This window comes from Lontra canadensis, unplaced genomic scaffold, assembly GCF_010015895.1.
Source record: "Lontra canadensis isolate GAN:19392208 unplaced genomic scaffold, GSC_riverotter_1.0 scaffold41, whole genome shotgun sequence".
In the NCBI taxonomy this organism is placed as follows: Eukaryota; Metazoa; Chordata; class Mammalia; order Carnivora; family Mustelidae; genus Lontra; species Lontra canadensis.
This window is the reverse complement of record NW_022631035.1, coordinates 5,819,026-5,846,621: the sequence shown is the minus strand read 5'-3', so window position 1 is coordinate 5,846,621 and position 27,596 is coordinate 5,819,026. Positions and strand designations below refer to the sequence as shown.

At 44.0% G+C, this 27,596-nt stretch overlaps 2 protein-coding genes across 5 annotated transcripts in view; one reads left to right on the top strand and one right to left on the bottom strand.

Annotated features, from left to right (window-relative positions):
• Nucleotides 1–203: 203 nt before the first annotated feature.
• SUMO2 (small ubiquitin like modifier 2) lies at nucleotides 204–12,733 on the bottom strand. Of its 2 annotated transcripts, none has more exons than XM_032870647.1 (4): nucleotides 12,560–12,733; nucleotides 10,828–10,959; nucleotides 4,306–4,377; nucleotides 204–307 (listed from the first exon to the last, which is right to left on the bottom strand). In XM_032870647.1, the coding sequence occupies exons 1-4, from the start codon at nucleotides 12,578–12,580 to the stop codon at nucleotides 245–247; spliced, it is 288 nt and encodes a 95-aa protein (XP_032726538.1). In that variant the 5' UTR covers nucleotides 12,581–12,733; the 3' UTR covers nucleotides 204–244. The 2 variants fall into 2 exon arrangements, with proteins under 2 accessions (XP_032726538.1, XP_032726537.1); XM_032870646.1 differs by lacking the exon at nucleotides 12,560–12,733 and adding an exon at nucleotides 11,981–12,171.
• A 4,474-nt stretch (nucleotides 12,734–17,207) lies between these two features.
• Nucleotides 17,208–27,596, top strand: part of NUP85 (nucleoporin 85) — a 36,152-nt gene continuing 25,763 nt past the window's right edge. The window contains exon 1 of one of the 3 annotated variants that reach the window (XM_032870644.1): nucleotides 17,208–17,226. In XM_032870644.1, coding sequence (XP_032726535.1) covers nucleotides 17,215–17,226 — 12 coding nt within the window. In that variant the 5' untranslated portion in view covers nucleotides 17,208–17,214. Of the gene's footprint in view, nucleotides 17,227–24,368; nucleotides 24,484–25,381; nucleotides 25,401–27,596 lie in introns of those variants that run through there. The other 2 variants (XM_032870643.1, XM_032870645.1) reach the window with 2 other exon arrangements.

The following is a 27,596-nucleotide window of genomic DNA, read 5'->3' as shown; positions in this document are numbered from 1 at the left end:
AACCCATCTCCATTTGATGTCGATCAAAACATACCATTGGCCATTTAGTTAAAAAAAATGCAATATGCTTGTGCACATACACAGTTACTTTATGTACAATAAAGGAATGGGGAAGGGGAAAATGAAAGAATAGAGAAAACTATACTGTAGTAGTCAGGATGTGGTGGAACCAAATTGCGGCTAAGTGAGAATGTCTTCTTGGTCTGGAGGAAGAGGGTTCCGGAGTAAAGTAGCAGGCTCCCTTTTAGTAGACACCTCCTGTCTGCTGCTGGAACACATCAATTGTATCTTCATCCTCCATTTCCAACTGGCATATGAGAGAAGAAAAACAAATGGAAGGCCACTGATTATCAGCTCTTAAGATTTTTAGCTCTAGGACTTAAGTACCCCCAAAACGCCACAAGTTCCACCCAAATCCAGTGTTCATTACTGTAGACATCCTACAGCTTAATGTAGCATCAGTCTTCGGTTTAATTTTTCACTTGGTCTTCCTTATATGAAGATTATGGAAAGCTTAAGGGGTTTTTTGTTTTGTTTTGTTTTGTTTTTTTGAAAGGAGGGGTGGGAGTTGTTGCCTTTTTTTTTTTAAGATTTTATTTATTTATTGGACAGGCAGATATCACAAGTAGGCAGAGAGGCAGGCAGAGAGAGAGAGGAAGGGAAGCAGGCTCCCTGCTAAGCAGAGAGCCCGATGTAGGGCTCGATCCCAGGACCCTGAGATCATGACCTGAGCCGAAGGCAGAGGCTTAACCCACTGAAGGTGCCCCGAAAGCTTAGTTTTTAAGTGAAAAAGCTTGGGAGTGCCTGGGTGGCTTAGTCGCTTAAGCATCTGCCTTTGGCTCAGGTCATGATCCCAGGGTCCTGGGATGGAGCCCCACATCAGGCTCCTGCTCACCAGAGTCTGCTTCTCCCTCTTCTTCTGCCCCTCCTCCCTGCTTGTGTGTGCTCTAATAAATAAATAAAATCTTAAAAAAACAAGAATTTTAAGTGAAAAAGCTGAATATGTCCATGAGTTAAATCGCCTCACTCTTACTTATTGAAAATAAAAACGTTATAGGGGCGCCTGGGTGGCTCAGTGGGTTAAAGCCTCTGCCTTTGGTTCAGGTCATGATCTCAGGGTCCTGGAATCTCTGCTCAGCAGGGAGCCTGCTTCCCCCGCCACCCCACCCCCACTCTCTGCCTGCCTCTCTGCCTACTTGTGATCTCTGGCTGTCAAGTAAATAAATAAAATCTTTAAAAAAAAAAAAAAGTTATAAAAATGGTAAAATAGGGGTACCTGGGTGGCTCAGCGGGTTAAAGCGTCTGCCTTTGGCTCAGGTCATGATCCCAGGGTCCTGGGATCCAGCCCCACAACCCATCCCATCTGGCTCTCTGCTTAGCAGGGAACCTGCTTCCCCTCCTCTCTCTCTGCCTGCCTCTCTGCCTACTTGTGATCTCTATCTGTCAAATAAATAAAATCTTAAAAAAAAATAAAAGGTAAAATAATTCATCATGATAAAAGTAAATACTATAAAAACAAAATAAATGAAAATAAAAATGATACGTGTAAAGGACCTCACTGCAATGTTGTTCAGATGAGCAAAACCCTGGAAATAACCTAAATATAAAAAACTCAAAGAAATGTGATACACTCTTAACATAAAACACCACACAAATTTACATGTGTAGAAATGGAACTATCCCTAAGATACAATATTAGGCTAAAAACAAATTTGAAAACTAGGTAGCAGAGTGCCTGGGTGGCTCAGTCAGCTGGGCACCTGACACTTGATTTCAACTTGGGTCATGATCTCAGGGTTGTGAGATCCAACCTTAAGCTGGGCTCTGGGCTCAGTGCAGGGTCTGCCTGGGATCCCCTCTCCCCCTCTTCCTTTTCCCCTTCCCTCTGCTCATGCTCAATCAAATCTTAAAACAAAACAAAACAAACAAAAAAAAAAAAACACAAAAAAACGAGACAGAAAAATTGGTTACAGTATGACTATATTTGTATTTCTATAAGTTTTGTGTGTGTGTGTGTGTATGCGCACACACACAGCACGGCAGTTAGCTCTGTGCAGTAAGGGAGGGGATACATGTAAGGACAGACTTACTAAGAAAGTACTTTAAATTTTAAACTGCTACTCACAAACCAAGTTTGCAAGACTCACTACCCATACATAAAACCATCCTTTCTACCACAATAGCAAAATCTTGGTACATATGGCAGCGCTGTAAAATAAATAACCTTTGTAACAGTTTATTATGCTGATAATTACCCTCAAAAAAATATGTTCTAAAAACTGGTAATTTGGGAAGAAAAAAACAAAATACAAAACAAGAACCCTGGGTACCTAAAGACAAGAAACAGAATCATTTCCAACAAACTTCAAAAACACTAAAGTAGGACCATAGCATTAAAATGTTAATGACTTGGGCGCCTGGGTGGCTCCATGGGTTAAGCCTCTGCCTCCGGCTCAGGTCATGATCCCAGGGTCCTGGGATCCAGCCCCACATCACGCTCCCTGTTCATCAGAAAGACTGCTTCTCCCTCTCCCACTCCCCCCACCTGTGTTCCCTCTCTCACTGTGTCTCTGTCAAATAAATAAATAAATAAAATCTTTAAAATAAAATGTTACTAAGTCTCAATTCCCTCTTTGTAAAATGAAATAGCATTCAGTTATGAGAATTAAATGAGTCGAAGAGAGTATTTAACAGAATGTGGACACATAATTACATTACTATTAAAACTGGTCATTAAGATATTCTATTTTTTTTTAAAGATTCTATTTATTTATTTGACACAGAGAGAGATCACAAGTAGGCAGAGGTAGGCAGAGAGAGATGGGGAAGCAGGCCCCCCTGCTGAGCAGAGAGCCCAACGCCCATGCTCCATCCCAGGACCCTGAGACCATGACCCGAGCTGAAGGCAGACACTTAACCCACTGAGCCACCCAGCCACCCCAAGATATTCTATTTTATATAATTCTACTATTTAATAAACATTGGGAGAGTAATTCTAAAATGAATCAGTTTCATTCTACAGCAAATTCAATTCCCAATACTCAAAGGAGTTCGAGTCCACTTTCAACGTAAAATTTCATAATGCAGTTCCAAACAAATCCTTCTCACAGTTTAATATTCGCAGCCAGCAATGTAGAGACCAGAACTTGTTTTTGGTGGCAGATGAGAAAATCAAAAGACAGCAAATGCATTCTAAACATCCGAGTTTAGTGTAAATAGGTTTTTATTCTTTTTAAACCATCAAAACAGGTCTTCAGCCTATCTACTGATATAAAACCCCAGGGATGTTACATTTTACAGTGAAACTTGAAATGCCTCAAAGGATAGAAGCGTCTTTCCTGTCTCTCACTCACCAAGAGAACGCAGCTCCTCCTTGTGGCTATCTACTATAACTGCTTCTTAGAGACTCACCAGGGGAAATTACTTCAAAACATTCTCTCCTCAATTACAACCCAGACATTTCAAATTTTTAAAACACAACTAGAATAGGCTGCTTCACTCATACCATATTTATTACTTTCTGGTTTTTATGGACTGATAAAACATTTGAAAGTAGACAGGCTTCAATTTAAACTTCTATCAAAATATTTTTCCCCCAAACTAAGTCTTGAGTGGAATCTCAGAGAGTAAAAAGAAACAAATATGAAGAGCTTTTGCCACAAAAGACCACCCAGCTGATCCCTTGCAAAGTGACTCGTAAAGAGATTAAGGGAGGGGCACCTAGGTGCCTCAGTCGTTAAGCGACTGCCTTTGGCTCATTAAATAAAATCTTTTAAAAAAATTAAAAAATAGATTAAGGGATCAGACAGCATCACCTTTTGCAGAAGGCTTTGGAAAGTCACCTAGTATCAAAAACCCTACTGATCAAGCTAAACCATCAAGAGACTTCCAGTTAGAGCCCCCAAGGTCCCTTTAGTTCACAAGGGCTGGTGAAAGAGAAATCAGCATGAGAAGTGAAAATGCTCAGGGTCTACAGCCAACCAATCACCTGCTGGGAACCTGGAGCATGATCAAGAGCTGTGGCGACAAAAACAGCATTCTGAAGTATTGTCTCCACATAGTGCTGGCAATGGGAAATATTAGACTAAATTAACTAAATGACCTGTCAGCTTTACAAAATGGTAACTGGATATTTAAAAACCACTAACATTTCCTGAAGAAATACTAATATTCATGATATTTTAGAGTTTTGCACTCTGGTGAAAAACTCTACTCCAATGTCTAAAAGTCTACAAATAAAAACAAGGCTGCTGGGCAAATCACAAAACACACTGACTTTTCTAGTTAACACAAAGAGATTTTTACCTGTGCAGGTGTGTCTGTTTCATTGATTGGCTGCCCATCAAATCGGAATCTGATCTGCCTCATTGACAAACCCTGCAAGAGAGTTTAAAAACAGTTAAGAATGCAAGGAAACACTAAGAAATTATATGCATACTTAGCCATAAATATATTAAAAGAGAAACCTAAATAAATGATCATCAACATGTTCACATTTCTATGTGGTTTGGCATGACTTTCACATTCTCTGAACTATGTTCGAACTTCTTAGGAAGAATGATTTTTTAAGATTTTATTTATTTAATTGAGAGAGGGAACAAGCTGGGGGAGGAGCAGAGGGAGAGAGAGCAGCAGACTCCCCGCTGAGCCAGGAGGCTGAATCTCTGGCGTTCTCCCAGATTCCAGGATCATGACCTAAGCCAAAGGCAGACGCATAAACAACTAAATCACCTGGGCGCCCGAAAAATGATCAAAAGGTCTTTTTTAGGGGTGCCCAGATGGCTCAGATGGTTAAGCAGCCAAATTTTGATTTTGACTCAGGTCATGACCTACTTGAGATTCTCTCTCCCTCTCCTTTTACCTGTCCCCAACTTACTCTTTCACTCTCTCAAATAAATCTTTTTTTTTTAATTTTAAAAAGGGTCGTTTTAAAAAATGTGTATTACTTTGAGACCACAGCTACTCCAAGTTTGAACAGATCATAGCTTGAGTCAAACTGCATTTAAATGAGTTAGAAAAATACTGAAATTTTTTTTTAAAGATTTTATTTATTTGACAAAGATCACAAGTAGGCAGAGAGGCAGGCAGAGAGAGAGGAGGAAGCAGGCTCCCTGCTGAGCAGAGAGCCCGATGTGGGGCTCGATCCCAGGACCCTGAGATCATGACCTGAGCTGAAGGCAGAGGCTTTAACCCACTGAGCCACCCAGGCGCCCCAACATACTGAAATTTAAAGTAACATATATGCACAGCAACATTCTCCATTGCAGAAAGAGCTCTCAAAAAGGGAAAAAAAACCCACCCTTAATAATGAAAACTGGAAGTCACCTAAACGTAACAATTAAAATTTTGCCTTAGAGCTACTTAAACTTCGGATGCCTGGGTGGCTCAGGTCATGATCCTGGAGGCCCAGGATCAAGTCCCACATCAGTCTCCCTGCTCAGCAGGGAGTCTGCTTCTCCCTCTGACCCTGCCCCTTCTCATGATCTCTTTCTCAAATAAATAAAATCTTAAAAAAGAAAAGCTACTTAACCTTCATTTCTATCCAAACAATTCCTATCACCAAGCAAGAGTAACCAAGCACAATGTTAGGCACACCACAAGAATTCAACCCTTGGCTAAACATTTCCACCATTACTGTCCTAAAACCATCCATAAGCATGTAAGCTTAAAAATGTGGATACCTCAAAAGAACCACCTGCTTTTTAAATTCCTTCTTAGTACTTACCCAGACCAGCAATGATTATTTGTCAACCTCTCACTGAAAAGCAAGCTCCAGGAGGGACAAGAACCGCTGACTGTCTTGGTTACATACTGCATTCCTTGCACACAGTAGGTGCTAATGGATAGGTTACTGATGGAATAAAACGGATGAAAAGGAGTACCTACCTTACCATGCTTCGTTTTATTTAAAATAAATCTAAAGCCTACTAAGTTGAGGAGCTTTATTACAAAAAGGAAATTTTAAAATTACAAGTTCAGCTTCAAGAAATTTTTGTATGTATTTGAGGAGATAAATGAGCCTAAGCATGCCCCTTCTGCAAAACAGATTCCAGTGTTTTACTAATCATTACCTACCTGACATAGGGGTGGGGAAAAGGGGAAAGGAGCAAAGCTGGCAACTGCAACCAACTAAAGATAAGATGGGAAAATAAAGTCTCTCTGGACATAAGCTATAAATATATTGACTGGAAAAAGAGCTTTTTAGGAAGCACCCTACCAAAAAAAAAAAAAGAAAGAAAAAAAAGAAGAAAAAATCACTCCTGTATTGTCCTCATACCACAAACTGTTACTATGTTTGTGTAACTATTGTTACACAAATCCCTGCTTCAACTAAACTGAGTTCCTAGGACTAGAATATTGAAACAAAGTGCTCAATACTTACTTGACTCCTGTATTCCTTTATTAAACATGGATTCATTAAGTCTTTAAAACTACCCCTAACATCAAGATCGTATTACCTACCTTGAACACTCTAGCCTGTGACACATACCACTTTCAGACTAGCCTTTGTCTTAAAGAATGCGATTCCCGGACCAGATAGGGGACACAACCTTAATTCATTCCTCATGACATCCAAATTTAATTTGTGATTATGCAAAGCAACCATGAATTAAATGCCAAGCCATTAACTACTAATTACACATTTGCAAACATTCCATTGAAGACCCATTGCTTTAACAAAATACAAAGCCATATGCTGGTTTCTTCCTCTATGTCCACAAGTAAGGTCCTAACATCAATGGCATGGCCGTTCAAAACATGAAGGGAAAAAACCATAAGGCCAGAACAGGCATCATATTCCTTTATTACTACCTGTTTGCATGCTTTTCCTCATCAATAAAATGTTTCATTTTGCTACAGACCAAACGTCCAAATTCAGGAGACCTGCCTTTCAGATTCCATAAACCTTGTAAATTCAATGAATTTGGAAACCAGTATTTGGGTTCCACTTCTGAGTAAATCTTATCTCTGAGCTTCAGCTTCAAGAGTTGTGCCACAGAAGAGCTGTGTGAGGGTATCTCTTTGGATCCCTACTTCTTCATTTCACAAAACCGAACAGGACTAAACCAATGAATCAGTCTGGGCTCTCTAAAGCCACTTAACATTCCACGAAATCATTAGTTATAGTAAATGCACACTAGAATGGAACGGTATGCCCTCAGCCAAAGAGGGCAAACTCAATTCTACATGTGAACAGAAAATTTATTTACAACCCAGCTTCTGGAGGCAGCTTGAATGTTCGCTATCACTTTATAAGCATTTACCGAACACACTCATATATACGTCAGGTACTAGTTTCAGTTCTAGAGAAATAGTGAACAAAAAGGCCCTACACTCGTGTAGCTTACATTTTAACGGAGAGGCAAATACAGTGATCAGTGCAGAAAACAAAAACAGTGAGAGGACCGAGTGATGGGAACAGAAGCACTGTGAATTAATCAGAAAAGTCTCCAAAGATAGTAATCAACCAGGAGTGGAATAAAATGGCTAAGGGCTCAGCACTATCCAAAAGAAATCTTATTATGTGAGCTACACATCATTTTAATTTTTCTAAATGCCACATTAAAATCAGGTAAAATTTTAATGTTTTAAATCAATATGTTAAAAATCCTTTTAACATGTAACTGACATTTGAAAAATTTAGATATTTTACTTTTCCCACTATGAGTTTTCAAAATCGGGCACATATTGTACACTTTGCAGCACATATTAATTTGGACTAGCCATGTTTCAGGAGATGAGCAGTCACACATGGCTTGTTATCTACTGTTCTGAACAGCACAGGTTTAAATAGAGAACAGAATTTGTTGATGGATTTTATAGGAGTTATAAAGCGTCATCCAGGATGATCCAAGGTTTTGACCTCCCAACTAGATATAACATAGTGCTATTTACTGAGTGGGGATACCGGAGAAAAAGATTTCTAGGAGCGCAATCAAGAGTCTTTCAATAAATAAATAAAATCTTTTTTAAAAGGGGGGGGCACACCTGGGTGGCTCAGTGGGTTAAAGCCTCTGCCTTCGGCTCAGGTCATGATCCCAGGGTCCTGGGATGGAGCCCTGCATTGGGCTCTCTGCTCAGCAGGGAGCCTGCTTCCCTTCCTCCCTTTCTGCCTACTTGTGATCTGTCAAATAAATAAAATCTTAAAAAAAAAAAAAAGTCTTTTGCACATGCACTTTTGAGATGCCTATCATACAGCTACTGGAACTCCTCCAAAGATCCAACTGAGTTCATTAGAAAATAAATATGAGCATTCAATTAATCTTGATAGGAAATCCTTAGTCAAGAATCCTCAACTGTCCAAAACAAACAAAACAACCCTTTAGCTATGCAAATTAAATTAAGTAAATATTCTAGACTTTTGAGAGGCTATACCCACACCTAAAAAGAAAATGGGGGGGGGGCACCTGGGTGGCTCAGTGGGTTGATCCTCTGCCTTCAGCTCAGGTCATGATCTCAGGGTCCTGGGATCGAGTCCCGCATCGGGCTCTCTGCTACGGAGGGAGCCTGCTTCCCTCTCTCTGCCTGCTGTTCTGCCTACTTGTGATCTCTCTCTCTCTCTCTTTGTGTCAAATAAATAAATAAATAAATAATCTTTAAAAGAAAAAGGGAACTAATCTTTCCAAATCTTCCTGAATCTTATCTTCAAATTATATTTGCATTCCAAGTGATATGCAGTGGAATTATATTTTTAATGGATTACCAATGCTTTTCCCCTAGTGCAAATTAAGAGTGGCCCCAAGTTTAGTCAACTTAAACCTAACTGAGAAAATTCAAGAAAAACTTTATTTACATGAGTAATATACTAAATTTTAACATACCAGGAAAACTGCCTAATTCTTGACTGACCCACTAACTCAATCCTACAGAACAATTTCTTCTATTTTTAAAAATTTTTTAAATAAAGATTTTATTTGACAGAGAGACACAGCTAGAGAGGGAACACAAGCAAGGGAAGGGGGAGAAGAGAAGCAGGCTTCTGGAGGAGCAGAAAGTCTGATACGGGGCTCAATCCCAGGACCCTGGGATCATGACCTGAGCCAAAGGCAGATGCTCAACCAACTGAGCCACCCAGGTGCTTATAAAGACAATCTCCATATGGGATGTACTATATGTCTTCATTTTTCTGGTGCACAGTATGATGCCCCATCACATGGTAGGCATCTGATAAGTATCAGATAAGTAAAAAGATCCTTTGGGGCCCCTACAGGAAATAAAGGAAAACTTAAATATGAACTTTTAGGATTAATAGAGGTTATCAATAGATATGTCTAGTAAAATGCTAATGGTTAAACTAGGTGGTAAGCATACGGGTATTCAATGTAAAGTTTTTTCAACTTTGCTCTACATTTGAGTTTCCATAATAAGTTTTGAAAAATAGGACCCTTTAAAAAATGTGTGACGATTTAAAATCTAGAATTTAGTAAAAAGATATGCTGAGAACTTTGTTGAAAACCACTAAACCTAAGCATGAGTTTCTACTTTGTAAGAAGTGTGCTATGTGAAAGTTCTACAAGATGATTACCTTTTAAAATTCCCCTGTAACCTGAAGGGGCACTAGTGTTCAAATATGGAAGATGCTAGAGCAAAAAATTCTTTGGCACAAGTAGGAAGTACATATTTATTAGTTGTTCCAAGGAATTTTACCAAAATTCTTCAAATAAGATACACTGAAAATCATTATCTTTTAAGGAATTATAGGATTAGTTTACATACAAAACTAAAAGAATCCTATAAGCACAGTGTTCTATTACAAATAAATTATGCATAAAATAAAGCTTCAATCTCAAAATGAAGTTTATCTTCAGTTTCCTCCAAATGGCCTTAGAGCTCATGCAAGAAGTCCAACAAGTATCAGCTCAAACTCAATCTCCCAACTTCCACAGTTGTTTTTTTTTTTCCAACTTCTACAGGTTTAAGTCTTACTCTATTTTGAGCCTATTTTTAAGGCAATTTGCATTGCAGACAACTTGTTTTAGTCTAAAAAAATGACTTTCCCAACTTTAATGGTATGCATTCAGAGTTGAAAAAAAGTTGAAAAAAAAACAAAAAAGAACAAACAAACAAAAAAAACCCTTCTACCAGGTTATTATTAACTGATAAACGTATCAGAGTTTTTGTTAGACTTGCAAAAGTCATCTTTAAAGTTACCTCTTTATTGTTACAGATTCAACCTCACAAAAGGAAGCTTCTTTGTCTTAAACCCTGCATTCACCTCCCAGCATCTATTCATCTCTACTTCCTCTTCTTGCTGTCCATTTACTAATTTCTGAGTAAAACCCAAGTGTCCCTATAACATAGGAATGTTTTTGCCTGACTCAGGAGGTTAAGTTTCTTGACCTCTACCATTAGTTAAGAAAATACTACCAATTTTACATGCTTCAGGAAAATTGCAATGTTGTTAAACTCACAATTTAATTTTATTTCCAAATTGGTTTAAATGCTCAAAACAAACTGTTCTGACAGGACACAAATTCTAAATGGATTAAAAAAATTAAAAAAGAGCCTGAGATGAAATTTTATCAAGTTCATGCTTATACTCTTATCAAAGTAGAATCAAGTCCCCTGGGGAACAAATTGCATGTTGTGACTATAATTTGATGAATTCTGGCATAGGACTAGAATCATACAGAATATTAACCAAACCATCCTAAGGGTTTTATGAAGCATCAACATACCAAGCGTAGGACAGAAGTGATATGTGAAGTATATAAATGCATTCATTCAACCAAAGATAATTATATTATGCCAGTCTAGTTTCTATTCTCAAGAAAATTAAGTTTTTCTTAATAAGTTTTATTGGAAGTGCATATGTCAGTTCCTCACCTGTCGTTCACAATAGGCTTTCATTAGTTTACTAAGTGGTGTATGCCTCTTAATCTTAAACTGCACCACAGAACCATCCTGCCCCGCCACCTTCAAATTAATATGATCGTTGTTCTCAGTCTTGACTCCTTCCTGTTGAAAGAAAAATAAAAGTATAATTTGGAAAATGTGAAAAACAAACACCTTTTAAAGTAGCAGCAGCCCAACTTGCTTCAGAAATCAACAGGTTTCTCATTCTCTATGATAAAAGAGCATACAGCTGTTTTCAGCGGCTGAAATCAATCTGAAAGATGGAAAATCCTGGAGCAACGATACTAAATAGCTGTCACAGAAACAGAAAAGCAGACTACATGCAATACCGTCAGCGATCACCATCGATTTTTAAAGATGGGTCCCACTCAATGCACTGAAAGGTACCCCTGTATCTGAATTTTCTAAAATGACATATTTTATCCCCCCAAAATATGTCATTTCCCTTAAAAAGATTAAAATACCATCTTTTCTCTTTATCAAATACAGAACGCACGGATAAAAATCTAGACCTTGCATTTGAAAACTCATTACAACGGTCTTGTTAAAAAGTTACTAAACTCAGTTTAATAACATATCTCAACTACATTTAAAAAAAAACCTCACTGAGGAATATCCCCCGATTCTCTCTGAAGCAGCGGTAATAACTCAGAACCACTATTCCTGTTCGCCTCTATTAGCAGCCTCACTTTTGTTTATTTTCAGTTAAGGGCTCGTATTCTCCCCTCCCCTTTGTTGTCATGGGTCAAATGCCGTTTTCTTCCAAGTCTTCCTCGTAGATTTCCACCCAACCTGAAGTTCGCCAAAATCAAGGGCTGATGGGATTCTGTAGCCCCCAAGTCACTTCAGAAAGGAAGGGGCGGGGGATGTCACAGAACAAACCCTACCAAAGTGCCGTGTGCCAGGAAGACGTGTGAGCCTCAGTCCTCACGGGAAGAGCCTCCCGCTGCCTCAAAACCCGCGTTAAAAAGTTCAGCCCGACCAAGTCTTTCTGCTCTCCCCTCTGCCTGCAACTTCTCGAAACCGCATGGTCTCGCCAGGATAGGGGTGATCTGGCACCAACGGAAAAACCCCTGCCCAGCCCCCTGGGGACCCCGAAGCCGGGAAAGTGGGAAATACTCCCCGGGAATCCCGGAACCCCCGACCCTTCACGACGGCCCGATGGGGAACCCATCGGCAGCCCATTGATTCTCCTCGAGCCCTCGCCAGGCCAGCGCGGCGCGGGGCAGGGGTCCCCAGATGCCCGCAGCCCCCCATCTCTGCAGGGAAAGCCCGGAGCGGAGGGAACTCCCCGCCACCGCGGAGGCGGCAACACCCGCCACGGCTCCGCGCGGGGTCCGCGGAGGGTGGGGACACCGCGCGCCCTAACGCCCCTCCGCACGCGCGCCCGGCTGGCCGGGCCCGAGGAGCTCCGCTCGCGGCCGGTGGGGCCGCGGGCGTCCGCGATCCGCCCGCCCTACTCGCGCCCGGCGCGCACTCCGAGGCGGCCGGGGGCGGGGGAGGGCGGCGGGGCCTCCTCCCGCGCGGGAGGGAGGAAGAGGGGAGGGAGGAAAATGGCGCGGAGCGCCCGGGCCTGAGCCGCGGCCGGCCCCGTGGGGGGCCCAGGAAGGCGCGGGGAGCCCGCGGCGGGCTCAGGCCGGACCCCGGCCCGCGCCGTGACCCCGACCGCGCGGGGAGCCGAGGGAGCCGGCGCCGAGCTCACCTTGGGCTTTTCGTCGGCCATGGCGAGCGCCGGAGTCTCCTCAGCTGCCGCTTCACAAAAGAGGTACCAGGTCCGCACCGAACGAGCACACAAGCAGCACCAGGAGCGGCAGAAGAAGGAGGCGGCAGCGGTGGAGGAGGGAGAGGGCGCGCGCACGTCGTGCGCTCCCTCCCCCCACCCTGCGTGCGCGAGCACGAGCCGCCGAGGCTTCCCATTGGTTGCCGCCTCGCGGGAGCGCGCAACGCTTACATAACCACCCCCACCCCCCGCCTCGCACCGCCCCGGCCTGGGCCCGGCGCCCGCCAGGCCGGCGGGAAGAGGCGCGGACACGCGCACCCGGCCCGCCGCGGGGGCGCGCCTGGCTCTGGGCGGGGCTGTATTGTCCTCCTTCTGTGGTGGAGCTTAATCAAAATGGCTTCCAGCTGGTCCTCGGTGGGGACGAGGAGGCTTGAGGCCTAGACCTGAGACTCAGGCTGGGGAAGGCAGGCTGACTAGAGCAGGAAGGGGGAGCCTAAGTCAAAGCCTTAGCATGAGGTTCTGGGGAAAAAACCCTCTTGTTGGTGGCCCAAATGCAGCTTTCTACATGGTTGGAGGAACATCACACTCACTCAGCATCTCATCCTCTGAATTTCAAAGCTTCAGCCTCAACGCGCTTCCCACCGGGCTCTTGCTTCAGTGCGGTGCCTACTCCTTTCTTGCTGGTAAATCCGTACTTTGCTAGCTGAGGAAAAAATGTTCATCCTACAAACTCCTTACTCATGGCCTGGGTCCCAGCCTCCAAGAGGAAACAGGATCCCTGACAGTGAACCACCCAATATGGAGCTTCCAGACCAATCAGTCAGGTTAGAAAATAGAAGTAGGTCCTTCCTGTCTTAGGAGCAATCCTGACTTCAAGGCAGTGGATTCCTCCCTCTACTCTAGGTAGGTTTTATTATTCCCTTCGTCTTTATGCTTTCTTCCACTCCTCCCTTAGCATAGAAAAAGCCTCTCTCCATTCTGTTTCCTTCTTAAGTTACCAACATATCTCGCTCCATTCTTGGCCAAACATCTTGAAAAACTGTCCATGCCAGCTGCCTCCACTCCCTCACCTCCCACTCACTCCTCAATCCACTGCAGCCTGGTGCTGTCCCCGGAGCTCCCCTAGAAATGCTCTCTGCAAGGTCACCACAGACCTCTGTGCGGAATCCAGTGTGCTTCCCCAATCCTCACTGCTCGGAATCCCCTGCTTGTGACTTTGGGCTGTTGATTCCGGCCTGTCCTTGATCCCTTTGCAATTCTTTTCCTACTCAGGCCTTCCCTTAAATGTTCCATGCGTTGTGTTTTAGATCCTTTTCTCTTATCATTCTATTCCCTCTCCTGGGATGATTTCACCCACCTTCTATCACCACCTATTAGCTAAGGATTCTCAAATATGTGTTTCTAAACTAGGTCTTGCTCTGAGCATCCAACCCACAAATCCAACCAACCTGTGAAAATCCCCACTTGGATGTCCCAGAGGCACATCAAACTCAGCAAATCTCAACTAAAATTCCTCACTTCACCTTCTGGGAACCCACTGCCTTTCTCCTTTGAGTTCTTGGTTCACTGAATGGCACACCATTACAACTGTTGCTCCTCTAGGCCGGAGAGCCAGGGGGCTTCCTTGACTTCTTTTTCTTCTTCACCCTCACCCCCTCACCTCCCCATGCAATGGATCTCCGAGTCCAGTCTATTCCACCTTCTAAATACCTACCAAATCTAGCTGCTTCTCTTCAGGCTCTGTCTGGTCTCCGAGCCCATCTGCATTTGCTGGACTTCCAGCTGATCCTTCATGGGGAAGAGGAGGCTTAAGGCCCTACATGAAAGACAGGCTAATCAGGGTGGGCAGGGGAAGCCTAAATTCAAGTCAGCTTACCCCGAGACTACTGCAATAGCCTCCTGTTTTGTTATTGTTTTTGTAAGGTAAGTTCCTCTTGTGCCTGTATATTTGAGTGGCTCAGAAGCATCTAAGGTACCATTTTTTGTTTGTTTGTTTTTGTTTTGTTTTGTTTTAAGCAAGCTCTACTCCCAGCATGGGACTTGAACTCACCTCCCAGAGATAAAAAAAGTTGCATGCTCTACCAACTGAGGCAGATGGGTGACCCTAGAGTACCAGTTTAAATGCATATTTGTAAGAAAATAAATGCATATTCTTGGGCAGTGTGGCTCTGGAATCCCCCATTTTTTGGAAAGATTTTATTTATTTATTTATTCATGAAAGACACAGAGAGAGGAAGAGGGATGTGGAACTCAATCCCAGGACCCTGGGATCATAACCTGAGCTGAAGGCCAGCATTTAAACAACTGAACCACCCAGGTACTCTAGAATCCCCCCTTTTTAACAAGCTTCCCTGATGATTCTCCCCCCCCCCCCCCCGCCACCCAGATGATTCTTAACACACACTGGTCTGAGAACCACAAACCATTCTAAAGTAAAAACAAAAAAAAAAAAAATTTTGCCACTCCTTGGTTCAGTGGCAGTCCTCTGCCTTGAAGGGTAAAGTCCAAAATTCCTATAAGGCCTACAGAGCCCTTTGAGAGTTAATCCAGGCTAACCAGTCTAGCTCTTTCTCATCATTTCCTCCTGGAAGTCTCTGCTTCAGTCATATTCAATTACTTGGGGTTCCTGAATGCGCCAGCTCTCTATCAACTCCAAGCTTTCATCCATTGTAGGTACTCAAAGATTCACTGAGTGAGTAAATAAATTGAAGCTATCACTATGTGTGAGGTCACATGCTAGGCATTGGGCAAAGTCCCTGATTCAAGTAACTTATAATCAGGTCAGGGGTGGGTACGAAATACACAAGAAGTGAAAGGGGAAGAGAACCAACTTCGGGCGTCAGGCACTGAGTGGGGCTTTACTAATATTAGCTCATTTTCTCCTTACACAAACCCTTCTAAGTAAGTGTAGTATTTATTGGCTACTGAGGGTCAAAGGAGTTAAATAACTTGCCCAATATCACACAGCTGGCAAGTAGTGTTGATTGAGGTTCTACTGTATGCCAGGGAATGAACAAGCTGGGTGCTATGCCAGGTACTACAGAGAAAGAAAGAGAGAAGCTATCCTTGCTCTCCTGTACCTAGGTCTTCTGTTGCCATCACATACCTTCCCAGCCTGATAAGACTGGAGAACCATAAAAGGAATATGTCCTATTAAACTTACCCTGGTTAATATCTGTGAGCCTCCAATAATCAAATGGTTGTTTAGTCATTAGCTTTTAGGCGACAGGTGTGTCTTACAGTATCCTTCCTCTCCAAAGTTATGCTAAATTACAAAATCACCTTCAGGCAAAGGAGGAACTCCTATAAAAAGTAGTTAACATATTCAAATGTGTGAGCAATATATATTCCAATGGCAGGGGCACTTGGGTGGCTCAGCTGTTAAGCCTCTGCCTTCAGCTCAGGTCATGATCCCAGGGTCCTGGGATCGAGCCCTACATCAGGGTCCCTGCTCAGCAGAGAGCCTGCTTCTCCCTCTCCTACTCCCACTGCCTGTGTGCTCTCTTTTTACCTCCCTCTCAAATAAATAAAATATTAAAAAAAAAATATAGTACATCCCAATGGCAGACTGGAATTCTATGAGCTGAACCTAGGGGATCTGCTAAAATTGTATACGAGAGTCTCTTTACAATTTCCAAAGGGAAAAAAATATGAAAAGGTAGAAATTTCCCAACATTAAGCTTGTCCCTCCATCATTTAAAAAAAATATATTTTAGTTATTTATTTGACAGAGAGAGGAGAGACAGCGAGACAGAGGGAACACAAGCAGGGGAAGTGGGAGAGGGAGACGCAGGCTTCCCGCTGAGCAGGGAGCCTGATGTGGGGCTCGATTCCAGGACTCTGGGATCATACCCTGAACCGCAGACATTTAAGGAGTGAGCCACCCAGGCGCGCCCCCCCCATCATTTTTATGGGGGAGGGAAAATGGGTGGCTGTGCACTGGAAGAGGATGCTTTAGAGTAAAAAGTAGAAGGGGTAGCAGATACAGAAAAGAACAATGGCAGATTTTCTCTTTTTTCCCCAAAGATTGATTGATTCATTCATTCATTTGACAGACAGAGATCACAAGTAGGCAGAGAGACAGACAGAGAGAGAGGAGGGGAAGCAGGCTCCCTGCCGAGCAGAGAGCCTGACACAGGGCTTGATCCCAGGACCCAGAGATCATGACCTGGGCCGAAGGCAGAGGCCTAACCCACTGAGCCACCCAGGTACCCCCAATGGCAGATTTTCATCGAGTGATTATTATCTGGGGATTCTGTGCTAACCCCTTGATCCTAACTAAACCTCTATTATTGTCCCCATTTTACAGAAGAAGAAAATAAGACATAGAGAGGTTGGCCAACTTGATCACCCAGCTTGAAGTGGCAGAGCCAGAATCCTATGGAACTCGGGCTTTCCAACTCAGAGCCCAGTGCTTAGTTCCTGTGGAACCACATATAGATCTCTATGCAAGGAAGAGAAAAAAACAGGCAAGAAAAAAATCCTAGAATAGTCCAGGAGCACCAGTTGAGTTGTTTTGACTTAAATTTTTGTTTGGTACTCTCTTGGCAGAATGAAACTTCCATGAAAGCAGAGACCTGTCTGTCTTGTTTGCAGTTTTATCCCCAACACCTTGCATAGTTCTTGGATCCTGAAGGATGAGAGAAGTGGTAAGTGAGGAGGAGAGCTGTGTGGTGAGTGTTTTCACCATTAGGGGTTGAGTAGGAACTTGGGCAAAGAAAGGCCTCATTCCTCTAGAAATCTAATTAAATATCAATAATTGGTGTAAGAAGGTAAGTAAGGGTAGGGTAAACCTGCCAGAAGGTACTTCTCATGGCCAGCTGCCAAAGAAAAAACAATATTCCTACAAGTAGTAGGAAAACAAGAATCACAGTCTTATTTAGAGCTTTAAGTCTTTGCCAAAAACCCCAAGAAACACATAACTGAATTTATAACACAGACAACTAAAGCGTGTAGTTTATAACATCAAATTTCCTTCCCATTCTAACAAAGGTTAGTTGAGTCCTTGAGCTATGTGTGTGAACACTGTAAGAACACTGAATACTGAATGCCTAAATACTGCAGGAAATCTGGAGGCAGAACAGTGATATTATAGAAAACTTCCAGCTTTCTATCTTTGCGTCATGGCAAAGATGGGTCTCAAGATAGTGCCAACAGCCAAAGCCAAGAACCTGCTATATTGCACTTTAAATGTGTCAGCTGGGGTATAACTGTAGGGAAATATTGTCCCACATCACAATACCATACATCACTATGTAGTAATATACATATTGCACACACATGACTTAGAGGATGGCTCTGTAAGGACCCTTTTGAAGGCAGGTATCATTGCTATTCATATCTTCGTAGTCTCAGCAGGTAACAAAGTCCTGAGATCCAGTGATCGATAAATATTTACTGACAGAGCAATACTTACATAGTACTTGTCATGAGAATACCAAAAGTGCCTGCAGTGGGTTTTCTGAATGCAGCTTCTACACTGGAATGACAATTTCTTCTAACCCATTAATGCTCTAGTCCTTCTCTGTCCATTTCTGGACTCTAGCAGGGCCCAGTGACTCGAAGCTGTTTGCTCCATAAAATGAACAGAAATTGGTGTGCCTGGGTGGGTCAGTGGGTTAAAGCCTCTGCCTTCGGCTCAGGACATGATCCCAGGGTCCTGGGATTGAGCCCCACATCGGGCTCCTTGCTCTTCGGGAAGCCTGCTTATCCTTCTCCCACTCCCCATGCTTGTATTCCCTCTCTCGCTATATCTCTCTCTCTCTCTCGAGTAAATAAATAAAATGTTTAAAAAGTTTATATATCTATACTCTTCAAGCTCCTGTTTGTGAGTGATTCCACTCACCCTGCGGTGGAGAAGATAGCTGGGAGAATGGTTCTCGAACAGTGGTCCCTTGGGCAGCAACATCACCTCTACTTGTGAATTGGGTAGAAGTGCAAATCCCTGGGTGGTACCCTAGACCTTCCGAATAAGAAGCTCTATTGATAGAGTCCATGAGTCAGTGGTTTAACAAGCACTCTAGATAATTCTGAAGCTTTCTGAAATTTGAGAGCCACAGGACTAGAACAGCTTTTACTCCTCCAGTAGTGACTTTGTCACATTTATAATTTTATTTCTCAACTTGAAGTCTTACATGGGGCTGTAAAGCAAGTTCTCACAAATAAGGCCTTATTTGTGTATGTGCACATATGTATGTATCAATATACATATATATGTATGTGTTTAAAACAGCTATCAGGGACGCCTGGGTGGCTCAGTTGATTGAGTAGCTGCCTTCGGCCCAGGTCATGATCCCAGCGTCCTGGGATCGAGTCCCACATCAGGCTCCTTGCTCGACAGGGAGCCTGCTTCTCCCTCTGCCTCTGCCTGTCTCTCTGTCTGCCTGTGCTCGCTCTCTCTCCCTCTCTCTCTCTGACAAATAAATAAATTTATTTTATTTATTTATATTATTTATCCTGGGATCATGACCCAAGCGAGCCGAAGGCCTACACTTAACGGACTGCGCTACAGAGGCGCCTCTGTTTTTTTAAGTAGGGTCCACGCCTAGTGCGGAGCCCAATGTGGGGCTTGAACTCATAACCCTGAGATTAAGACCTGGTCTGAAATCAAGAGTCTGATGCCCAAATGACAGTCACTCAGGTGTTCCAGGGAATTATTTTTATTTTTTTTATTTTTATTTTTTGTTAAAGATTTTATTTATTTATTTGACAGAGAGACACAGTGACAGGGAACACAAGCAGAAGGAGTGGGAGAGGCAGGCTTCCCGCTGACCAGGGAGCCCGATGTGGGGCTGGATCCCAGGACCCTGGGATCATGACTGGAGGCAAAGGCGGACACTTAACAAATGAGCCACCCAGGCGCTCCTTTACTTTTATTTTTAAAGATTTTATTTATTTGTTGAGGGGGTGGTGAACACAGGACCAGGGGGTGGCGGGCGCAGGGAGAAGCAAGCTCCCTGCTGAGCAAGAAGCCTGATGTGGGACTTGATCCCAGGACCCTGGGTTCATGACCTGAGTCAAAGGCAGATGTGTAACCCACTGAGCCACCTAGGCATCCTGGGAATTATTTTTTAAAGGAATAAAAATTTGGGGGACGCCTGGCTGGCTCAGTTGGTAGAGCATGCAACTCATGATCTTGGGGGTGTGAATTCAAGCCTCACAATGGGTGTGGAGACTACTTATAAATAAGTAAATAAAATAAGGGATAAAAGATTTTAATTCCTTCACATTCCCATAATACCACACTTATCTCTCAGTTTTGTCCACTTATTTTTCAATGTTATTTATTTATTTTTAAAGCTTTTATTTACTTGAAAGAGTGTGCATGCACATGCACACTGTGAGCAAGGGTGCAGGGGTGGGGGGATGGGGGAGGGGCAGAAGGGGAGGGAAAGGGAGACTCTGAAGCTCACTCTTTGCTCAGCGTGGAGTCCTATTTGGGGCCTTATCTCAGAACCCTAAGATCATGACCTGAGCTGAAATCAAGAGTGTGACACTTAACCAACTTGCCACGCAGGTGCTCCTTATCTCTCAATTTTAATTTGGTCTTTATCCACATGTAAATGTCTTTATATAATTGTAGAAATGTTAATTGTAATTAACTGTAGAAAAATTTTTTGTTTACTTTTGAATTTAAAATTATCTGGTAAACATGCTAAAAGAGGACTTTTTATTTTATTTATTTATTTTTTAAGATTTTATTTATTTGACAGACAGAGATCACAAGTAGGCAGAGAGGCAGGCAGAGAGAGAGGAGGAAGCAGGCTCCCGGCTGAGTAGAGAGCCCCGATGCGGGGCTGGATCCCAGGACCCTGAGATCATGACCTGAGTTGAAGGCAGAGGCTTTAACCCACTGAGCCACCCAGGTGCCCCGGGAGATTTGATTTTATTAGGATGGATGAAATGTATCCACTTAGCACTTTTATATAGGCCACATCTAGAGCTACTGCACTAGAGCACAATTCTTCTGGCTTGATCTGAGAATGATTCTTAGTTTGACTTTGGAGTGACTGAAAGTGATTTCTGGTTTGACTTTTGGGCAATAAATATGTTTTGTTTTAGGAGATTTTCATTTGATTCCAAACATATTTTATTCTTTCTGTCTTCCTCGGGTTCTGATATACCACAGGTTGAAATTTCTCTTGCATAATTGAAGAGTCTTCAATATAGATACAGGAATTCAGGAGTTAAACCAACTGATATAAGGAGAGGAGGAGTCTGGGGAGGACAAAGAAGACAAAAAGATTTGTATACTGATCATCTGTTTTTTCCAGAAGTATTCCTTTATGATTATATGAAAGAAAAAGAGGATTTTTTTATATGATTTTATTTATTTGATAGAAGACAGAGCAAGAGAGGGAACACAAGCAGGGGGAGTGGGAGAGAGAGAAGCAGGCTTCCCGCTGAGCAGGGAGACTGTTGGGGGGCTCAGTCTCAGAACCCTGGGATTATGACCTGAGCCAAAGGCAGACGCTTAATGACTGAGCCACCCAGGTGCCCCAAGAGAAAGAGGATTTATAAACTATGTAATTGAGGGACGCCTGGGTGGCTCAGTTGGTTAAGCGGCTGCCTTCGGCTCAGGTCATAATCCCAGCGTCCTGGGATCGAGTCCCACATCAGGCTCCTTGCTCGGCAGGGAGCCTGCTTCTCCCTCTGCCTCTGCCTGCCTCTCTGTCTGCCTGTGCTCACTCACTCTCTCTCCCTCTGTCTCTGACAAATAAATAAATAAAATCTTAAAAAAAAAAAAAACTATGTAATTGAAACATCATTCTTGGGGCGCCTGGGTGGCTCAGTTGGTTAAGCATTTGCCTTCAACTCAGGTCATGATCCCAAGGTCCTAGAATGGAGCCTGGCATCTTCCTTTAAAAAAAAAAAAATATTTATTCATTTGAGAGAGAGTGGGAACACACTTGTGAGCAGGGGGGAGGGGCAAAGGAAGAGGGAGAAGCAGAATCCCTGCTGAGCAGGGAGCAGGACACAGGGCTCAATTCCAGGACCCCGAGATCATGATGAGTCGAAGGCAGATGCCAACCAACCAAGCCACCCAAGCGCCGCCAAAATATGTTTCCAATACTTTTTCCCAGTATTATCCAGCCCTAAGTCAGACAATTTCAATGCTTCTCTTATTTTTAAATGAGAGTCTTTTCAGGAATTTTTTTTAATCTTTAAGTAATCACTACACCCAACGTGGGGCTTGAACGCACAACCCCAGGCTCAAGAGTCACATGCTCTACTGACTGAGCCAGCCAGATACCTTACAAATGACAGGTTTTTTTTCTTTAAGATTTTATTTATTTCACACACACACACACACACACACACACACAGAATCACAAGTAGGCAGAGAGACAGGCAGAGGGAGGGGGGAAAGCAGGCTCCCTGTTGAGCAGAGAGCTTGATGTGGGTCTCCATCCCAGGACCCTGAGACCATGACCTGACGCAAAGGCAGAGGCCCAACCCACTAAGCCACCCAAGACACCCCAAAGACAGTTTTAAAATATCAAGAAGCTATACTACTAAAAATTTCTAAGGTCTTTTGTCATGCAAAGTTTTTTTTTCTCAGGTCTCCCTTTGAGAAAGGTGGTTTTTCTTTTTGGTCTTTCATCCTGTTATTATTCTTTTTTAAGATTACATTTATTTGAGAGAGTGAGGCAGAGAGAGCATGAACAGTGGTGGTGGGGGGGGAAGGACAGAGCAAGAGGGAGAAGCTGGCTCCCCATTGAGCAAGGAGCCTGATGCAGGACCAGATCCCAGGACCCTGGTATGACCCAAGCCGAAGGCAGATACTTAACTGACTAAGCCACCCAGGTGCCCCTTTATTTTTTTTTTTTTATTAATTTTATTTTTTGAGAGAGAGTGAGAGAGTAGGGGAGAGGTGAAAGGAGAAGGAGAGAGAGAATCTTAAGCAGGCTCCATGCTAAAGGCAGAGCCCCATTCCGGGCTTGATCTCACCACCCAGATTATGATCTTAACTAAAATCAAGAGTCTGATGTTTAAACCATTGCTACACACGCACCCCAAGATTTTTTTTTTAAAGATTTTATTTATTTATTTGACAGATCACAAGTAGGCAGAGAGGCAGGCAGAGAGAGAGAGAGAGAGGAGGAAGCAGGCTCCCTGCTAAACAGAGAGCCCAATGTGGGGCTCCATCCCAGGATGCTGGGATCGTGACCTGAGCGGAAGGCAGAGGTCTTTAACCCACTGAGCCACCCAGGCACCCCAAGATTTTATTTTATTTTATTTTTTTAAAGATTTTATTTATTTATTTGACAGACAGAGATTACAAGTAGGCAGAGAAACAGTCAGAGAGAGGAGGAAGCAGGCTCCCTGCTGAGCAGAGAGCCTGATGTGGGGCTCGATCCCAGGACCCTGGGATCATGACCTGAGCCGAAAGCAGAGGCTTTAACCCACTGAGCCACCCAGGCGCCACCCCCAAGATTTTATTTTTAAGTAATCTCTATACTCGATATGATCAAGAGTCACATGCTCCCCCCCCCAAAAAAAAAGAAAAAGAAAAGAAAAGTTGCGTGCTTTACTGACGGAGCCAGCCAGGCATCCCCTCAATGTTCGTTTTACTTTCAGAAAGTATTAGGTTTCTTTTTACTCCCTGGAAAATGGGCATGAATACTTTCCTCATACTTCATAGCTGCACCACTGCTGTTCGAAATATTCAGATCAGTGAAACTGAAACATTTGGAAAATGCATTAAGACATAGATGGTAGAACAGTGCGGAATTTTGTGCAAAACTGCGTTAAAGCTCATCCTATGGATGGAAGTCTTCAGAGACAAGAAGGATTTTTCTTCCCTTGCTTCACGATCTGTACTTCGAAAGAACGAACTATTGGGGTGACAGGATTTTCCTGATCACTCCAAGTCATCTTTTTCTACCCATTGAAATACGCTGTTCAGAAGAACCTCAGGGAAGGGAGCGTTTTGAAATTTTGTTTTCAAATTTCTCTAAATAAAAGCAGCTGCTACATTTTCAGACAGTATTTCCTAAGACTTGTTATCTTCAATTCGTTAAAAAACTTATTTGCTAACTTAGAAAGTCCTGTTCTCTTCCCTGTGTATTTGCAAATATGGCATTTACGAAATAAATCACTCCTTTAAGTTATTGGAGCACTTCTGAGCTTTCCATAACAAGGTCTTGGATTCCCTGATTTAAGTCCTCTTTTCTGCTTTGCTTTGGTGAGACAACAAACTAGTATTTGTATTTAATTAAGCAAGCCCAGCTGTCTCGATTTCACAGTTGTTTCAGCCGCTTTAATTTTGTCTGCGTGCCTTACAGGCGTTTTGGGGGTGGGAGTGGGCGGCAACCGCCTTTCGTACCCAAGCCCAGTGCACCGACGGGGACTGGGCAAGGTCTGGATACCGTTCAGAGAAGCAGCTGCGACGACCTTAACTTGCAGACCCAACAGAGGCGAGTACAGCCAGAGTAGACAGACACCACGGGCTCGCTCACCGCGGTTCCAGTACCTGCGCTCGCCCCAGAAGAGCCGCCCCAGTCCGCGCACGCGCAGCCGCACTGCCGCGGCTCCCGCCCTCTCCGGGGGCCTTTTCCCGGCCCGGCGCGGGGCTGTCCGCAGCGGCGCCTGAGCTGGCTGAAGGGTTACTGGGTGGACCGGTTGCCCTGGCTCTGTTCTCCCTGTCCCGTTGTCGCCGGCCAGGAAGGAGGGACATGTGTAGAGTGTCGCGGAGGGAAGATCGTGGCCGAGAGGAGAGGCCCCTGCGGCGTTGGGTGCTTGGACCTGCAGGCAGTGCACGAGGCGCTCGCCAGGGGGGGGGGTCCTCTCTCGCAGGTGGCTGTGAGCGGGAGGCCTGAGCCGGGAGCGTCCGCGGCCGCGCAAGTTCCAGGGGGCTGAGGCGAGGCGCTATGGAGGAGCTCGACGGCGAGCCGACCGTCACTGTAAGGGCGCCCGCAACAGTCTTGCCTTTGCGGTCCGAGGATTGTGTCTGCTTTGTCACTGTAGGCTTGTCTACCTCCCGCGAGGCTCCTGGCCTCCTCCCTCAGCTCAGTAGCCACAGTTGGGAGGTCCCATTAGCTAGGTGCTCGTGTTCGGGTTGCAGTGGTCGCTAGGTTTTTACTCTTTCTTTGTATACTCAGAAATGCCTGGCTTGGAGGCCTCACTCCTCACTCCATCCCTCACCCTCTCTTGCCTTCCCGACTTTCCCGTCCCACTTCCGTTCCTTCTCCCGTTGGACTAGTGCTCTCGTGAGCGGGCTCCGACCGTGCGGAGGTTGAAGGGGCTTTTATTTTCCGCGGAACTAAGCTTCACATGGCAACACCATGGGCTTGGCTTCTGCTTTTTGTGCCGCGCTGGCCCAGGATTTATTAGAAGTATTTGTTCTCGGAGACTTCTTGTACTTACGGCCCTGCTTGTTTTCAGTTCTGTCTGGACTTTCAAGAGCGTGCCAAATGGGAACGATCTGTGATGTTCGAAAATAGATTCCTGGCGTTTAGATAGGAGATACCTACCGATCCTCCGCTTGGAACACTCTCTTTTTCTCTTTATCTCCTCGCTTTTCAAATGCAAGAACCAGCACCCTCTCCCTCAGGAAAGCCTTCCCTTACCTCTCTGGCTAGGGCAAATATTTCTGTCCATTATTGGCTTGGTCTGCACCTCTTTGCTCTTGGTAAGTGGTAAGCTTAGCTGAACTGCAGGTTGCCTGATCTTGGATTTATTGCTTTTGAGAAGGTTGAGATGCCTGCAGTTTTCTGCTAAAGCCAACAGATGGAAAAGCAGTGCCTGACAAAACCAAAGATGGGGTCATTTCAAAGCTAACTGGACAACAGGAGGCATAAGATCGTAAAGAGCAGTTAATGTGGGTTGTTACTCTATAAAACTTACTGTTGTAGTGTGTTAAAATTTTAAGACCCATATAAATTACTTTAAATGTTACATATCAAGGCTGTGTCAGTGTCAGTGGGAAGAAAAATTAGAATATCAGAATCACTGGAACTTTTTCAAACATCATCTTGCCTTTCCCTCCTCCTCTTATATCAGAGTCTTTTGATGGGGTCCCCTTTCCAGTAACCTGCACAACCCTGGGGAGTCACTACTTTGATACTGAGCCTTGATAATTAGCCTTGCTTTTAGAAACTGAATGAAGATGAGCCGAGCATATTTTTAACACCAGCAGTGGTGATGGACTTGTGATAGCTCAGCTCCACGCTGGTGTTGGGGAGACCAGGAAGGAAATTGATTGACCTTGTTGACACAGCCTTACAGAGAGGCATTTTCTTTCTTTCTTTTTTTTTTAAAGATTTTATTTTTTTATTTGACAGAAAGAGACACAGTGATAGAAGGAACACAAGCAGGGGGTGTGGGAGACGGAGAAGCAGGCTTCCCACAAAGCAGGGAGCCTGATGGGGGGCTCGATCCCAGGACCCTGGGATAATGAACTGAGCTGAAGGCAGATGCTTAACAACTGAGCCACCCAGGTGCCCCTAGCATTTTCCCACGTTTCTTACTGCCTGTTTGTTTAAGATTTTATTTATCTCTTTGACAGGGAGAGAGCACAAGTAGGCAGAGAGGCAGGCAGAGAGAGAGGAGGAAGCAGGCTCCGTGCCAAGCAGAGAGCCGGATGCAGGACTCCATCCCAGGACCCTGAGATCATGACCCGAGCCAAAGGCAGAGGCTTAACCCACTGAGCCACCCAGGCGCCCACTGCCTGTTGGTTTTTTTTTTTTCTTTTTTTTAATTGGACTTCCTCAGTAGACTGCTAGCTTTTGGAGGGTAGTAACTGTATTATACAGTGTTGTATTTCTAGAGCACAGTACAGATAAAGGCTTACTAGACATTGCTTAGTTGTTAAATGACTGCGTTAGCCCTTCCTCAGAACTAACTGCACTTGTCCTTTTTTTTCTTTTTTTTTAAGATTTTATTCATTTATTTGACAGAGAGAGAGAGAGATCACAAGTAGGCAGAGAGGCAGGTAGAGAGAGGGGAGGGAGGGGAGCAGGCTCCCTGCTGAGCAGAGAGCCTGATGCCGGGCTCGATCCCAGGACCCTGAAATCGTGACCTGAGCCAAAGGCAGAGGCTTAACTAACCCACTGAGCCACCCAGGCGCCCCTGCACTTGTCTTTAGACCAGATTATTGCCAGCTAAATTTCTTCTCTGCCAAAAATATTCATGGAGTGCCATCTTTGTGCCAGGGTCTCTTCTGAGCAGTGAATGAGAATCCCGGAATCTCCTGCCCTTGTGAGCTTTTTTAATCTTTAAAATTTTATTTATTTATTTATTTATTTATTTATTTATTTATCAGAGAAGGGGGGAGAGAGAGAGAGAGAAAGAGAAAGAGAAAGAGCAGCAGGTAGAGGGAGAAGCAGACTCCCCGCTGAGCAGGGAGCCAGATGCAGGACTCGGACTCCCATCCCAGGACTCCGATTAACCACCCAAGCTGAAAGCAAGTGCTTAACCAACTGAGCCACCCAGGTGTCCCGTCCTTGTGAGCTTTTATCCGTTTATAGGGCAAGGTAATAACCATGTAGGATAGTCATTTCAGGCCCTGAGAAATGTTGTTGCAGTCATTTGAGAGTTGATGGTGGCTTTGGTTAGACTGGTTGACATGGTAAGTGGTTGGATTCAGGCTTATTTAAGAGTAGGACAGGATTTACTGATTGGACAAAGGTGGTAAGGGAAAGTGAAGAGTCAAAGATTACTCATAACATTTGAGGAAGGCTTTGTCCCAGTGGGGGAAGGGAATGAGACTTGGAGGTGAGCATCAAGAGTTTTTTTTTGGTTCTGATGTTATGAATATAGCTCTAGAGGTTAGGTAACCTGTGAAGGTGTGAATTAGGTAGTTGAATGTATGAGGCTGAGGCTCAAAGGGGTTGATCTGAGTTGGAGAGAAGAATTGAGTCTTTATCAAAGGGATGGCACAGGGGCGCCTGGGTGGCTCAGTGGGTTGAAACCTCTGACTTCGGCTCGGGTCATGATCCTGGGGTCCTGGGATCGAGTCCCGCATCCGGCTCTCTGCCCAGTGGGGAGCCTGCTTCCCCCTCTTTCTGCCTGCCTC

Bases quoted from the DNA above. Each gene is read 5' to 3' on its own strand.
- SUMO2 (XM_032870646.1), bottom strand. From the start codon at position 12,031: ATGGGTTCCCCATCGGGCCGTCGTGAAGGGTCGGGGGTTCCGGGATTC. The intron at 10,960-11,980 runs GGGAGTATTTCC...TTCTTTCAACAG, and splicing joins CGGGGGTTCCGGGATTCCCG to GAAGGAGTCAAGACTGAGAA. The intron at 4,378-10,827 runs GTGAGGAACTGA...ACTCTCTTGCAG, and splicing joins AAGCCTATTGTGAACGACAG to GGTTTGTCAATGAGGCAGAT.